Source organism: Pinus tabuliformis, chromosome 7 (genome assembly GCF_031772625.1).
Source record: "Pinus tabuliformis cultivar Carrire ecotype Pingquan chromosome 7, CPIR1, whole genome shotgun sequence".
In the NCBI taxonomy this organism is placed as follows: domain Eukaryota; kingdom Viridiplantae; phylum Streptophyta; class Pinopsida; order Pinales; family Pinaceae; genus Pinus; species Pinus tabuliformis.
In genome coordinates, this window is record NC_142293.1 from 1,317,408,943 (window position 1) to 1,317,425,708 (window position 16,766).

General features: G+C 39.0%; 1 protein-coding gene across 1 annotated transcript in view; it reads left to right on the top strand.

Annotated features, from left to right (window-relative positions):
- LOC149252409 (uncharacterized) overlaps positions 1-16,017 on the top strand; it is a 100,480-nt gene extending 84,463 nt beyond the window's left edge. The window contains exon 4 of the mRNA XM_089459689.1: positions 15,343-16,017. Within this exon, the coding sequence (XP_089315815.1) occupies positions 15,343-15,473 (131 nt within the window). The 3' untranslated portion in view covers positions 15,474-16,017. The remainder of the gene's footprint in view (positions 1-15,342) is intronic.
- Positions 16,018-16,766: the final 749 nt, after the last annotated feature.

Here is a 16,766-nt window from a genome sequence, read left to right on the forward strand (position 1 = left end):
TAGCTTGGAGATATTAACTGGTTTGGACTGTTCCCTTATAGCCTTGATCTTGTTAGGATCCAATTTTACTCTGGATATTATATGTCCGAGATATTCTACTTCTTCCTTCCCAAAAGTGCATTTTGACTTCTTGGCATAGAACTAATGCCCTTCCAACACAGTGAGAACTTTCTCCAAATGTTGTAGGTGCTCCTTTCAAGTTTTACTGTAAATTAAAATGTCATCAAAGAACGCTAACACAAACTTCCTTAGATATGGACAAAATAGCTCGTTCATAGTAGCTTGGAATGTTGCCGGTGCATTGGTTAAACCAAAAGGCATTACTTTAAACTCGTAATGACCTTCATGTGTTTGGAATGCAGTTTTTGCTACGTCTTCCAATCTTATTCTGATTTGGTAATATCTTGACCTTAGGTCCAATTTTGAGAAGTATTTAGCGCCATGTAGTTCATCCAACATTTCATCGATAAAAGGAATTGGAAACTTGTTTTTAATTGTTATTTTGTTTAGTCCTCGATAATCGACACTTAATCTGAACGATCCATCTTTCTTTTGAACTGATACAACTGGAGAAGCATACAGACTTTTGCTTTTTGTGATGATGCCAACTTTAGAAGATCTTGGACTAATCTCTCAATTTCAATTTTTTGACGATGTGGATCTCGATATAGTTTGATGTTGATGGGATTTGATCCTGCTTTGACCTCTATTGTATGCTCGATTTCTCTTTTAGGAGGCATCTTCATCGGAAGGTCTTGGAATACTTTTTTGTGCTTTTGAATCAGCTCTTGGACTTCTGGTGCTTCTTTGCTGACCAAATTCGAAGTTAACATTTCTAATTGATGACACTATACTACATAGGCTGGCACTCCCTTCCAAATCATTTTCATCATCTAGGATGATGATACAATTTGGTTCTCAAGTGGATGGAATCCATATAATTTGTATTTCTTCCCTTCCCATTTAAATTTTATAAATTGCTTTTGATGGTTGGCAGAGTAAGTACTGAGGGTTTGTAGCCACTCCACCCAATGGTACAATGTAAAACGCCGATTCTAATTTAAAGTCTTGAATCTACAATTTGACTTTATGGCATTTCCCTACCTTTTCAATTTTCTTACCATCAGCTACCATAACCTTCATGTTGGGCATGGGAAATGTGAAAATGTTGAGTCTCTTCGCCATGGTTGAGTCCAAAAAATTGTGGGTTCTACTGGTATCGATGAGAACCATTACATTGTTCTTCTTGATATGGCCTTTTAATTTTAATGTTTGGGGTTGTGATATACCTGTCATTGCCGATAATGATACTTGCGGAATGCTCTTATCATCTAGTTCTGGAGAGAATTCTAGGGAATCTTCGATTTCTTCTACGTCTGATTCATTATTGTCTGAATCATTAGTTGCTTCACATTTATATAGGTTCTTGGTCTCTTTTCCTTTAGCACACCTATGTTTGCACTTGCCCTCTTTCATTCTTTGCATTTCCACGTTAGTTTTGTCTCCTTCACGAAGATGTGGTGGAACATATTTTGTATTATTCGTGTTCGCAGACTGGGGAAATATTCGTCTCGAATATATTCTTTCAACCTTTGACCACATCATCTTTTAAAATTTCTTTTTAGCAGCTTTTGCTTTTTGGCTTGCTACTTCTATCGACGTAATGTGATGAAGCTCAAGTTCTGCTTGTAGATGGCATTTAAGTCCCATAGTATACGATTGAATGAGACGAGTTTCTGATAATCCAGGTACTCGCGTTGCTAAAGTCTCCCATTCTCGAGTGTATTCGTCCACATCTCCCTTTTGTTGTAATTTGGTGAGTGCTGAGAAGAATTCTTCTTCCTTGACACCTTGGAACCTTTTAAAGACCGCATTTTTGAATTTCCTCCAATTGATCGCAAGTGTTGTCTTTTTCTACCACATATACCAATTATATGCTTCGCCTTCCATTTGCATGGAAGCATGCCTGATATTTTCGTCATCATTGTCAATACCATAAATCTCGAAGTACTCCTCTGCTTTATTGAACCAAGCAACGTTGCATCTTTCGTTACCATCAAATTTGGATGGCTCAAGCTTTGCTCTTCGTTGATATGTAGCTATCGACGGGGCAAAGAAAGGGTGTTGATTTGAAAACAACATATTGGTGTATGGATTCCAGAGCTGCCTATTTTGAACATTCATGTTACTATTTTCTTGATTAAGAGTGGAAGATGTCTTTGGAGATTCGGGTTTCTCATGTGAGTCTAACGATTTTGACGAATCTAGAGAATTGAAATGTTGAGCGACCTCATTATTCTGGAGAATTTGATCGGGCGTAATCTTCATATTGTTACACATACAAGTCAACATCACCATTGCTTGATCCACCTTAACTGAAAGGTCTGCCTGATCCTTTTTAAATTCATTCTTGTTCTCCTTGAGCTGACTCTCTATTCTCTTTGTTTATCTTGTAGTGCCTCAATTTTGTCGCCCTGTTTGGTCACCTTAGTGTTAAGGTCTAACAATCTTTTATTGAAATCGGCCATCGACATTGATGAAGCCATTGAGCGGGTGTGAAGTGGAGTATACTTATCCAGCGTAACTTGTTTGTTTTGTTTTGTTAAATTGACATATTTTTTTCTTATATAATAATTTTTTTAGAGCGAAAATTAATTCAATTGATATATATATATATAAATTAATTCAATCTATATATATATATATATATATATATATATATATATATATATATATCACTCAAGTCATATAATTCAATTATTGTTGGGAATCAATGTTTGCCGACAACGGGGAGAGATGATGGAAGGTTGGTCGGCCTTCAATAGAAAATGATGGCGGGATTGTGCAGGGAGTGGCAGCACTGCAAAGGTGGAGGGAATAGCGCACAACGGAGGGATGATAGGAAAGCGACTGTCGGGTGGTTGGGAAGGGACAACGAGGTACTTGAAACTGTTCTGTTGGGAGTCGAGTAGAACAACAGACGATGAAGATTTCGGTGAATGTCAGAATGAGAATGTTGGGCAGGGCAGATAGGCGGTGGCAGAACGAATGAAGACGACGAACTCGAGGGCATGGAATGTGAACAGGGATACAAGGATACAGGGAGAGTAAGGGAACAACAACAGCGGAAGGAACCCGATGGCAGCAGATCATTAGAGACTGAGGAGCGAACTTGCTCTGATACCAAATGGTGCTGACAAATGCAACATTAGACAAAAAATGTATATATTTTATTAATAACTTGATTGAATGGATGATTTACAGTGTGAGAGGCCTTGGCTTAAATGCAGCCTTAAGTGCCTTTCCCTTTGCCTTAATTAAATTAATAGTTACAGGAATAATTAATTTTTATATAACAGAAAGAAAAAATAAGACTTCGTATTCTGCATTTTGCATTTGGAAATGCAGAAATGTAGACAAGGGAAGAAGAACTTAGGAACTTGTCTCCGTACTCAACATTGGATGCGTTGATGTAGAAGGGTAGGGACTTAGCCATGAGGAGAAAGAGAAACAAGACTAAATTTTGTATTCTGGGTGCGGAATGTGGAAATGTAGAAATTCAGACAAGGGAAGAACTGCTCGTAAACTTAGCTTTGCACTTTGCACTTGATGTGACGATGCAGGAAAAAAGGGACTTATCCATGGGAAGAAAGAGCAACATGTTAAAATTGGAAACTAGTGCCAAATTCCTCTATTGGACAACTCATTTGTTGGAAATGATTATTGCATTGAATTCCTCTTTTTGAGAGGACCAAAATCGACCTATAAATTACCAAATTTGGATAAGGAAACATATTTATTTATTCAAAAGAAATTCTATAAGTCATGATTTTATTAAGGCGGGGAAAATTGAAAATTTGAAATTTGAATTTGCCTCTAAATGTCAAGGTCGGTTCCACCTCCATAAGGACAAAACGTCATGCCTATTTGTATATAAGGGCATTCTCCAATCTCATTTCATACATTGGAAATCTCTTGAGTGATATCTTTGAGGAAGCCGCAGCTTGGAGAAGCAGGAGGACGAGTTGTTTGGGTTTAATCTATCTCCCTCAGGACCGTGTTCATAGAAGGTAGTTGGCCACAGGGTTTAGGGCTATTTTGGATAATCTTTGGGCATGTCTTCTGGGTTTGGATCTCTCCTTCAATAGTACGCTTTCCTTCTATGGTGTCATAGGTAGGCCACAAGCTTGTATGTCTTGGAACCTCAAGGCCGAGAGGCATTTCTGTGCTGCAGAATAGGCTGTAGGCTTATATCTCTTGTTTAGGAAGATAAATGTTAAGCAAAAGGGCTAATCGCCAGTCTATATTGACCGCGAATAAGATTAGAGGGGAATAGAGGCCCGCCGCAGTGATTGTGGAAGTCTGGGAATGAGGAAAGAAGGTATGGTAGGTTATTAATAAACCCTAACCAGTGACCAGTATTACAACAACTCTTGAAGCATGTTTTGTCAGATCTGAGGATTGGTTGTGCCATCTTCCTGTCTAAGGACATTGTTACTAGAACGTCAAATGGAAAGTCAATGCTATTGTACTCTCTCTCTCTCTCCTGAATTTTTGATATTAATAATAAGAAGAATCGATAAAGGGTTTTCCTGATCTTGGGGTTTTTCCCTGGATTGAGCCAATTCCTTTGTTCTCGTCTTGGCTTGTCTTCTGCATATATATTGGATGTTCTTTTAGTCTATGGTTAATATGATTTGTAATGAAATAATGGAATTAATAATGGGCTAATGAAATGATTGACTTGAGCAAAGAACATGTCATCCTAAATTTAGCATGGTATCAGAGCACAGGTGAGGACAAGCCCAAGATGGAGTAAAAGAGAAAGACAATTTTGTGGAAAAGAGAAGAGAAAACTTGATTCACTCTGCATCAATCATGGACAAAACCAATCTGGTGTAAGGTCTCGTCTCTCTCCTGCATTGTACCTTTTATGCTTTGTATTTTTTATAGGAGACCGTTTGGTTCTCCTGCATTGTATGTACATCATCGTACTCAACAATCCCATTGACCTACTTTGTGGTCATTAGTTGGACATAGATATAATTATCTATCTTATCTTATCTGTAATCCTTCAACAAAAGAACAGAGGTGCAATTTTGTAACGATTTTCGGTGTCTAAAAGTCAAGAAGAAGTGCGACACTTATAGTCCTAACAGGCAACAAAGTGTTACAGTCCAAAAGGAAACTCAAATCTGAAGTATGTAAGCTATTATATTCACCCAGCTGGGATGACCATAACACATCACTGCGTCTTCATTGCTGGTTCTGTGCATGTCTGTGGGCAGGAAGTTTTTGGTTCATTGTTTCACTTGCCCTAGGGTTTCGTATTTAATTTCAGAAGCATGAACTCACATGTCTGTAGCTAGGAGCAAAGCTTCCATTATGAAAACCTCTTTGGGTTGAGTTTGTTTTTGGGAAATGGCGTCTCACTAAGAATTTCTTCTCTTTTGCAGGTTCTGAAGGAAATATTTTCGGCTAGTCTTATCATTGATAAAAGATGTATGGACTCACTTTTTACAATCTTGTAGCCGATCCTTTAATGTCTTTTAGTCCTCCTTGAAGACTGTGACTAGGGCACATGTAAGGCGTTTGAGGTCTGGTTACCTTAGCGTTGCGTTCAGATTGTTGATTTGGGGTAGCATCGGATGTGCTCTAGGCCTCAAATTTTGCAGGGAGGCTTGGGCACATGTATTCCAAAGAACCCCGAAAGCGTTTTGGGAAATTCCACCCAGAGACAATTTTATTAAAATAATTAATATTTTTTAATAGGACCCTAAGTCTAAACTTAGGAAATTAAAAATATTAATGGGTATTAATCTAATTGTGGGTGTAAGTTCTAGAAGAAGACTAGGATCAAGCTAAAATGATCTTAGCCATTGATTAACTTTTAATCTGGGTCATTGGATGTCAACGAGAAGATTATTTAAGGGAGCTTGAGGGTCATTTGGAAGACACACCAAGAGATCAAGAGATCGAATTTATAAAGTGAGAAGTTCTCAGGAGGAAGTTCTGATCGTGGAGATTTCTTGTAGTTGAAGGGCAGGGATAGCATCCGGAGAGAAAGAGAGAGATTTTCTCAGCCGGAGAATCATCAGCAGAGAGAGGCAAAGAGTGATCCAATAGCTCTCACGCAGAGGCTGACGCAGGGCCACGAAGGGCCACGCAAATGCAATGCAGAGGGTGAGAGAGAGTCCGAAATTTTGTTGGGCAGAGTCAGTTTCAAAAGCCGGGAGTCGGGGTGTGAGACCGGGAGGCTGAGAGCAGTGACTCTGGGCAGCAAATCGATCAGCTGGCTGGGTGACACAGTGTCTAGAGGGGTTGACGCAGGGACTGCGTGAGGACTGTGCAGAGGCAACATAGGGCCTGCCAGAGGCACCTCATCCAGTGTCTGGATCAGCCAGGATTTTTCTCAGTGATTGTGTGAGGTAATCTCACAAACCTTTCTGCCAGTATTTCTCTCTCTGTAACTGAATGACCCTTGAGGTATTCAGAATTTGCTACTGCTTAATAATAATAAACCCTCAGAGCTGCTACACTGTTTTCCCACATTGGGTTTTTCCAAGGACATTTATCCAAAAATAATGGTTTCAATTGTGTTGTATTTTCTTTCTTGCTCAGTCACTTTCCGCATATAATTTAATTAAGTGAAGGCTGTAGTAGTATCTACTTCGGTATTTATCATAGCACACAGTGAATAACTTGTATGAATTAACAAGTAGGATAAGTAACATCAGTTTGCTGCAGTAGGAGTTCCGGTTGAGGAATTTTCACAAAGATGTCATTTAAATGATCCATCTTCTGCGGCCTAAATGGAATGCTGAAAGGGAGGTTCTGTAATAAGCATGATGTGAGTCGAATCTTGACAATCAACGTGGGTCTGCAAAGAGCATAGGTTACAGCTGATCTAATCTATAGGTATGTAGCAATAAGCATGCAAGGTTTTGCGTGAATTCCATTGCTTTTAGTTTGGCTAAGCCTATTCACTGAGATTCTCTGGTTGAGACTGTCGCTGGGCTTGAGCTTCTGAAAGAATTCAAGGAGAATGTGTGGCCCATTTAGTGATATAATTCCTGTGCATTGAATCTTGTTTGCAGTTAAGCAATGACATTTTTTTTTCAGCAGTGAGCGATGGTTTTTTGGCATGATGTAACTGTGCTGAGATTCAAGTGGTGTGACCTTTTCTCTGGACATTACAAGCTATATAATAGTCATTGAAAGTATTGTCACTCTGTGTGCACCTACAGGCCGACCAAATTGAAGCAACATTGCTTGAACAGATCCTTCGAATCAGACAGATATATCTTGTGGAGAAGGCAAGGAGTACAGTCCGTGACAAAGAGAAATGCATAAGGTTACAGTTGCGATTTCTTTCTGGACAATATATATTACACATCCAAGACAGAGAAACATATGATTTACATCATGTTCTGTCAAGAAACCTGCAGTGAATTTGCCATCACAGTGATTCTAATCTATAGCGCATTTGTAGTTGCATAGTTCGTAATTTTTATTCTTACAAGTGGCTGGGTAGGGTTTGTATTTACTAAGTGGCTCAATCACTCTTAATTTGGAAGAGACTTCTTTGAAAAATGTGTGCAATTGTAAATCTTGCATAACTTTTATAGTAAGACTGTGGTCTGCTTCAGTAGTTGAGATTGATGATAAAGGATACATCTCAGATTTCTTGAATACTTATGAATAAACTTATCTAGCAGACTTTGGAGGATTAAGTATTCAAGCCAGACCTTAAGCACTAACAATGCGACTGAAGATATCGTCCCCAGTTTGTGTACAGTTCCAAAACCAAAAAATATAGCAGTCTTATATATTGAAGTAGATCTTGTCATCATTCAAGGAGGTAAAATCTGAAGGTTACAAGAATGATGTGTTGCTCAAAGGTCAAAATAAAATAAATAGTGTTCCTGATAAATGGCCTATGCTCTATGGTAAAGCTGGAAAGATGGCAAAAGAAAATATTCTTGTTTTTGTGAAGGATTACTGTGCACTAAATTGGAGTCTACATCTTGGAATGATAGCTCACGTGTGTTGCCAGAAATACAGTACTTTCATCTTACATATTAAGATCATTTGAGCAGATCTAAGCATGAGGATGGCAAGGCCCGCATTAGTGCAGTGTCAGGGAACTAAGCCATTTAGTATCAGTGATAGCTACATATGTGTGAGATCTTATTATGTAGTAAAATAAGTAGCTCCAGTGTTTTGGTGTCTTGTGTGTCAAAAGAAGTTGAACTGATGATATGCAGCTAAAGATTGATGCAGAAGGACAGTAGTATTGACAACAGTAAGGGCAGCCACTAGGGTTTGACATATCACATGAAGTACAGGTGACGCATACAGTAAGAGCAGTGGTTGCAGTGAAATATTTTATTTTTATTTTTTATAGTACTGCAGTCTTGTTCACAATCGAAGTTGTGAACGAGACTGTCGGATAGCTTATATTTTGAAAAGTTATCCTCTATGAAGAAACTACAGGGATCTTCCAGTAAAAGGATTCGCAGCAACTTTGATGAGGAATGCAGCTCACCTAAAACTTTTATTTTGAGGAACAATTAGAAGAAGAAATGCACGACACTGTGATAGAAAATAGTGTTATAGATATGAATGCCTGAATGTGGAAGAACCTTCCTCATAAATGAACCAGTTGCCTCATGAGGGAGGATCATGATTGAAGGCCAGATGATCACCCTGGATTAATGGTGCAGATGATTGCATTGTAGGCAAGGTTACATTCTCTATATTCAGAGGGAGCTTACACAGCTATTGATGACGTCTGATTGATGATGTAAGAAGGAGTTGACTTTTAAAGTCAAGATGAATGACCTAGCCATGTTGCACTAGCACTTAAAGGTCTGATGAGATGGAAAAGCTGCTGGTCTGCTTATTTATATCTTGTGGGATCCCTGGTGTTCTTGATAAACACCCTATCAGTGATATGCCTACTATGAAGACTCTAAGTCGATCTATGTGTCGTGTCCCTTCTCAAACCCATTTGTAACAAGGTGCTGCTACACAATTTTGCACAATTTTGGCTAAGGAAGAGAACCCATAATTTTCAACTTAGGGACTTGGGAGGCAATTGGATTTTATTTGGTCGCTAGTGGAATGTGGGGGCCACCCACATGGGAGTTCGAATTGGCCCATTCGAATAGCTTGGAGGGAAAGTCGAATAGGTGGATGGAGGGGTCCACATGAGGCTATGGAGGTCCAAGGAGTTATAGGGAGGGAGCAACTCTCATTTTGGATTCATTCTTACACCTTGCAATCAAAATTACTTGATTGTTCGCTCTGCTGTTTAACTGAGACAACCCACTGTTTAGCCACGAATCTCTCAAGCGGGAGATTCAACCTCTACTTCGGGGGACCATCCGTGCCCGCCCTAGAGAGGCAGTTCCATAAGTATTTCAGGAGTTCCAAGAGTGTGTTATAGCACTACCATTCAGCCACAACATGGAGTGCGTATTTCTGGTTAGCTAGAGAATACACAAGGGGAGTTTGGAGCTATTAGTGATCAAGCATTTGTTGGGAGAGATAGAGGATTGGGAGAGTAGCAAAGGGCTAGCCTTTCTTGCGAGTTTGGAGTCAGCAGAGCCAACATCCCAGCAGTCCAATTTACAGTTACCTGGGCCTGCGCAGAGCACCGTCACTAGGCTCACGTGGGAGTTAGAGGAAGGAATTGTAGAGCTGGAGCTGGCCGAGAGAAGTAGGAGATCACTTGGAGGGCCATTTGAGGAGGATTGCTGGAGTTGGGTGAGCAGAGTTGACAGGATTAGTCACAACAAGAAAATTTGAAATTGGAGGAGGGCTAAGCTGTGAAGGGTCATTTTTGAAGGTTGGAACCAAGGGAAACGATTTCTGGTTTTTTCTGGGTTTTGGGCAAGGATCACACTCCTCAATTTATAGAATTTTCTGGGCAGATCTAAGGGGTCAAACACGTGCCCCAACTCAGCTAGCAACTAGAGGAGCTAAGGGGAATTTGGGCAAAAATTCCGAGGTCAACATTTGGCCAATTCCTTCGTGGGTTTTTCTGGGTTTAGGCCAAGGAGCAAGGAGCTGAGATCTCATAATTTTCTGAGCATGGGAAGCAGTGATTCTAGCCCTTCGAAGTCAACAGACAGAGTAGTTTAGTTTGGTGCAACAGTTGTAGTAACCTCCAGTTTAGCATTTTCTCACCTGGGTTTTGTCATGCTTGTCCATTGAGACAAGCCCAGGTGCACCATTCTATTTTACTATTGTATTTGCTCCTGAAGAAGTAATAAAATGGCTTAGCAGTTCTTTATTTCCAGTGTTTCCATGGGTGCTTAATGTATATTTCGTTTTTTTGATTGCTGGATTGTTTGCATGCTTTGTATATCACTTACATTCCTGTTTAGGAACATTACACTATGGATAAGCCTCATATGTTGCATAACTACTTATTGAGATATCTTATCTATAATTTGAGGTACACTGCTGAAATCTAAGATTCCATGAATATTCTGATACTGGTAGTGTGATGGATGAAAAGAGCACATCTAGTTGTATATCTCTTGATTTGGTTGCTCAGGAAACACTACTGAGGTTGAATGTCTATAGCAACAGGTATGACTTATTATGAAGTGAGTTGGTTGAGGAAGCTCTTCAGTGAGCCATTTGAGCGCGTGCTGGTAACCACCGTTGTATATTGCGATATTTTTGAGTGGGATTCATTTTTCAGAGAATCCATGTTTCACGACAGCGCCAAGTATTGGGTACCGCTTTATTTTGATATGGTACATTAGAGAGCCACCAAGCTCCATCATTATTGGTTGGATGAGCATATTACGGTCATCCTTACATAGACTCTTGGTCAAGTCAAGATTATAATTTTTTAAGGAGAGGCTGGGAGTCATGGATAGACCCTACTATGAGGGTCCCGGTTGATCATTGAGCTCTGGCAGCTCTTGGGAGCTTGGGGTACTTCTTGAGCTATGAGCAACCATAGCGTGAGTGGTTTGCCTTCCCCTATAAGTGCATTGTATACAAGGTGAGTGGTTCACCTTCCCTTGTGACAATTGACATGTGTGTAGGGTGAGTGGTTCACCTTCCCCTATGATTGATGACACGTGTGTAGGGTGAGTGGTTCAACTTCCCCTACAATTGATGAGATATGCATAGGATGAGTGGTTCACCTTCTCTTATGGCATATGAGTAGGATGAGTGGTTCACCTTCTCCTACAAAGATGCATATATGCATCTGTGTGTTGTCACATGTGGACATGTCGGTGGAATGTGGTTCATCCTATTCCCATGTGTAGGATGCTCATTCCCTACGAGTGGTGGTTGACATGTCGGTGGGATGTGGTTCATCCTTTCCCCACGTGTAGGATCCTTCCTACTATTGTTGTTTGGCATGCATGTAGGACGTGATTCATCCTTTCCCTACTCTCGGTGATTTGCATGCGTGTAGGATGTGGTTCATCCTTTCCCTACGATGGTTGTGATGTGTGACTATAGGATGTGGTTTATCCTTTCCCTATGTGTGGTTGTGAGCAGGATGTGATTTATTCTTTCCCTGCTAGTTGCTCCAGTATCATCCTACCCTTGTAGTCTAGGACACATGGGAAGTACCTCTAATCTGGCCAATGAGTTGGGAAAAGTGGTTAGAGACCATGGCACTATCGATGGACACATCGTGTACTGCCATACTCATGTCTAGGATGCATGATGTTCATTAACTTGATCACTTGGGATCAAGTCCGATTGGGGTTCGACCCCTGGTTATGGGGACTGACTTTTGTCAGTGGAGAGTGGTAAGGTCTTGTGACTCTCTCGATCGATTCTTGTTCATTATGCATATTAGTGTTCAACAAGGTGAGGTGAGATGCAAAGATGGTGCATGATGACAGAATGGCTTGGATTGGCAGGTGGAATTCTCCCTAGTTGAGAGGGAGTGTTAAAATTGGAAACTAGGGCCAAATTCCTCTATTGGACAACTCATCTATTGGAAATGATAATTGCATTGAATTCCTCTTTTCTAGAGGACCAAAATCGACCTATAAATCACCAAATTTGGATAAGGAAAAATATTTATTTATTCAAAAGAAATTCTATAAGTCATGATTTTATTAAGGTAGGAAAAATTGAAAATTTGAAACTTGAATTTGCCTCCACATATCAAGGTCAGCTCCACCTCCACAAGGACAAAACATCATGTCTAATTGTATATAAGGGCATTCTCCAATCTCATTTCATACATTGAAAATCTCTTGAGTGATATCTCTGAGGGAGTCGCAGCTTGGAGAAGCAGGAGGACGAGTTGTTTGGGTTTAATCTATCTCCCTCAGGACCGTGTTCATAGAAGGCAGCTGGCCGCAGGCTTTAGGGCTATTCTGGATAATGTTTTGGCATGTCTTCTGGGTTTGGATCTCTCCTTCAGCAGGATGCTTTCCTTCTATGGTGTCACAGGTAGGCCACATGCCTGTATGTCTTGGAACCTCAAGCCTGAGAGGCATTTCTATGCTGCAAAATAGGCCGCAAGCCTATATCTCTTGTTTAGGAAGATAGATGTCTAGCAAAAGGGCTAATCGCCAGTCTATATTGACTGCGAATAAGATAAAAAAGGATTAGAGGCCCACCGCAGTGATTGTGGAAGTCGGGAAGATGAGGAAAGAAGGTATGGCAAGTTATTAGTAAGCCCTAACCAATGATCAATATTACAGAAGCTCCTGAAGCATGTTTTGCCGAATCTGAGGATTGATTGTGCCATCTTTTTGTCTAAGGACATGGTTACCAGAACGTCAAATGGAAAGTCAATGTTACTGTACTCTCTCTCTTTGCTGAATTTTTGATATTAATAATAAGAAGAATCGATAAAGGGTTTTCCCCATCTTGGAGTTTTTCCCTGGCTTGAGCCAATTCCTGTGTTCTCTTGTCTTGGCTTGTCTTCTGCATTTATATTGGATGTTCTTTCAGTCTATGGTTAATATGATTTGTAATGAAATATGGAATTAATAATGGGCTAATGAAGTGGTTGATTTAACTAAAGAACACGTCATCCTAAATTTAGCACAAGACTCTCTGCATTCCACATGAAAAAATGCATATAATGGGAGGACAACTCAGAAACTCAACTCTGCACATGGGAACATAGAATTACAAGACTCTCGTCATTCTACATGGTGGATATGCAAATAATGAAATAACAACTTGGAAACTCAGCTCTGCACCAGATTTGGCAATGCAAGAATGTGGGAACTTGGCCATGGGGAGAAAGAGAAACAAGACTTTTTTGCAGTCCATATTCCCCATGCAGGGACTTGACCATGGAAAATGTGGAAATGTAGAAAAGAAGATATAAAGAATTTTTATTATCTTTCCATTGTTATATCCAAATCACATAGGCTTGATAGATATATTGATATTATGATCTTATCTGTTAATATTGAAGACCAACACAGACAAAATGTATTGTTTTGACAAATAGATTGGCAACTAAGTCACATGACATGAGGACGTGGGACAGGAGGACACGTAAATACAAGTATTTGACACGAGACACGATGACCCCAGAAACATGACACGGGGAACACTGATTTTAATAACTGATTTTCGTGGGACATGTGTCCTAAAATCGAAACATGTTAGGGCACGTTTTCGCCACGGCCCAAGGACATGTCACGATTTTAGGACACGATAACATCCATATTCGACACGTTTTATGCCACGTTTCATGTCTGGCACATGGAATATGGGACACGAGACCTTGAGGGATCTGTCCTGTGACTTAGATTGGCAATAATGTAATTTTTTGTATACTAATGAACATGAGTAGCTAATTTGTTAAGTTGTGTTCTCGCTCAAAAATACTAAGCAATTGATAAGTCTTTGGGGGTGTGGACTGTGGCATGTTAATGCAATGACATTGGATTTTGTGATAATGTGGGTTTGTTGTTAAGGAGGGTCTGATGCTAATAAGGTTCTTGTAGATGAGGCAAGGTGTGAATCCTGGGTAACTTTGACAGAATATATATCCCTTAATAACTGAAGGTCTTCTAGTTGTAATGATGATCATTACGTACTCTCTTCAGTCAAAGGGGAATGATGACGAAAATAAAAGAAATCAATTATATCAGTTATCTGCTACTAAAGGTACGAGCAGGAATATATATTTTTTATCCCTATTGCCCAATGTCTTCAAATTTGGGGTTATTTATTTCATTTAACCTAGTGGATTCACTACACATCTTGCATGAGGTTTTTCCTTTTAAACTGAAGCCTATTAGCAGATGCTGCTGGGGATTTGTACATCTTGGTTTTCTACTCAAGAGGCAGGTAAAGGGGCTTCGAACACTAGTAGCTAGTCAAACCCATTTGATAGTATTTAGTAGTTCTTACACTAGATACATGCTTAATTGTGGAGGCTTTAAAGCTTGATTTTTGCTATCAAAATTGATGAAATTTTCCAAAGCTTTAGGATCTTGTATCGAGGCATCATCTGAGATGGAAATTGTTAATTCTTTTAGTAGTTTTTATAAGTACTTTCCATGGTTAAGTAGTCTTCTTTGGAGCATCTCTTGTTAAAAATATTCTCTATTTTACTCTCAAGGTAAATAAAGTCCTGTTTTGTCTGATCCTAAGAGAACTGTTTTAAATTTATGCTTGTGTGTAGAATTCTAAATATGTACTGGGTTTAGGTCAATTATGAGTAGGCTTAAGTGGTCAGTTCGCAGTAACATCACAGTATCAATTCATTGGAAATTTCTAATAAATGAACAACGAATAACCTCATGCTAAAGGTCTATGTATGTGGTGATGGGAACTCAGCTTTGTTATCACCTTGACTAAAACTCTCCTATTAAGGACTTGAGTGTCATTGGGGTTACCTATGTAGTAGCTCTTATGAATTATTGAGTATACGGAGTGCATTTATCTATTAACTTTTCAGAAAATGCTTCTTTATTTTAGAGCAGTCCTTTCCAAGATATTTGACATGACCAACCAACTGAAAATATCTGGAATCGACAACTTATGTATCTCCTTTCACTTTTGTTTCAAATCAAGCTGAACATTCAAGTGAATTTCATTTCAGGTTAATTTCAAACATCTATTAAAATGCTTGTAAGATACAGCTTTCAATGTTTATGATTCTTTATGTCTTAGCCCATTGTCATACAAAAATAGGCCATAGCTTTAATTTGCATTTCTCGAATAACATCTTTCCTGCTAGATTATGCTGTGTACCCAAGTGGGCATCATCTCCATGTTTTTGTTGTTTCAGACGTACCCATTTCTTACAACAGTGATTCATTTATTCTAGCAGCTTGCATTCTTTAGCTTATTTTTTATTTATTGTGTATGCAGCAACATGCCCTAAATGCAGTTTTGGTAAAGCATTCTTCATGCAAATTCAGATAAGATCAGCTGATGAACCAATGTCGACTTTCTACAAGTGTTGCAATAATCAATGCCAGTTCAGGTGGCGACAGGATTGAGATCTGTTGTACTGCATTGTATTGTTTATTCTTCTTATATAAGCATTGAGTGAAGCGTCGTAATGGTTCTGAGAAACTGTGAAATAGAGTCAGTTTTATGGATGATATCTTTGGAATAACTGTTTATGGTTATCTGTCAAAACTTCCGATGTGGATTTCTGTCAAACCGAGTTCTCAATGAAAAATCCTCATGAACCATTCTATGTGATCCAGTTATCAGTGTTCACTGTTTCCTAACAGTGGTAGGTCGTACATGTAGATGTGAAGTGCCTCCCTATTCAAGAATACCACTTCTCTTATGCCAGGAGCATGCATTTACTACTGAAAAGTCCTCCATGAAAATATGAGTACAGTTCGCTTTAATGCTGCATGCAAAATTTTCTGTACCCTTCGTAATGTAGTGTTTTACAACATGGTAGGTTTTTGGGCATCTGAGGATGCTAAAAATAATTCCTTCTTGTAATACAAAACACGGATTGATCAAGGAAAGTAATGATGTTTGGTTACTATAAATATCTTCATCTTTGAAGTTCAATTATTATCAGCTTTTGGCTTGAGTTAATTTTGTTGGCATGAAATCAGAAATCTGTGTGAGATGAGTGCTGAATCGTAAATACCTTAGAAATAAAGAATATAGAGGCTATATTAGACGAAGAATTGCTGTGTTTGTTTTGAAAACCATATTTTATTTCTATTATTTTTTCAAACATGCAAAAAATCTCCATGGAAGTATACGATGCAGACCAAAGATGCAATTCATTTGCAAAGAATCTTGTAGGATTGATTACAAACCTGAGGGATAGCATTATCAACAGATCATTGTTCGATTTTGTTTGCCAACATCGTTTCATTATTCTCGTCTGCATTCGTGTTTTGCAATTTTTCGTTACTGGTTTAATTTACTATTTCGACTTTCTATGTACAATTATAGATTTTGCAAGGTTTTAATTTACTGTTTCAATCTTCTACACACAATTGTATAGTTAATTAATGTTCACGTTAACAATCACCTTTTCAACTTCACAAAGCATCGTTCTTCAGATGCAACTTACATTGTAATGGCATGTAAACATACAATTTTCCTTCGCAACAAGTGAGGTTTGTTACCACTAACATTCCTCTTTATCCCCGGGGAAAGAAATGAGACCATGGTGATAACAGAGTTAGCTAATAAGTAAGAAGTTAATAGGTTTGAAGTTATGTTTGAATCTAAAGTTTCACCAAACTCAAAATCAAATCGGTTGATTTAGCATGAATTTCCTTTTATGCTTGAGCAATTGTTGTGCCTTGTAA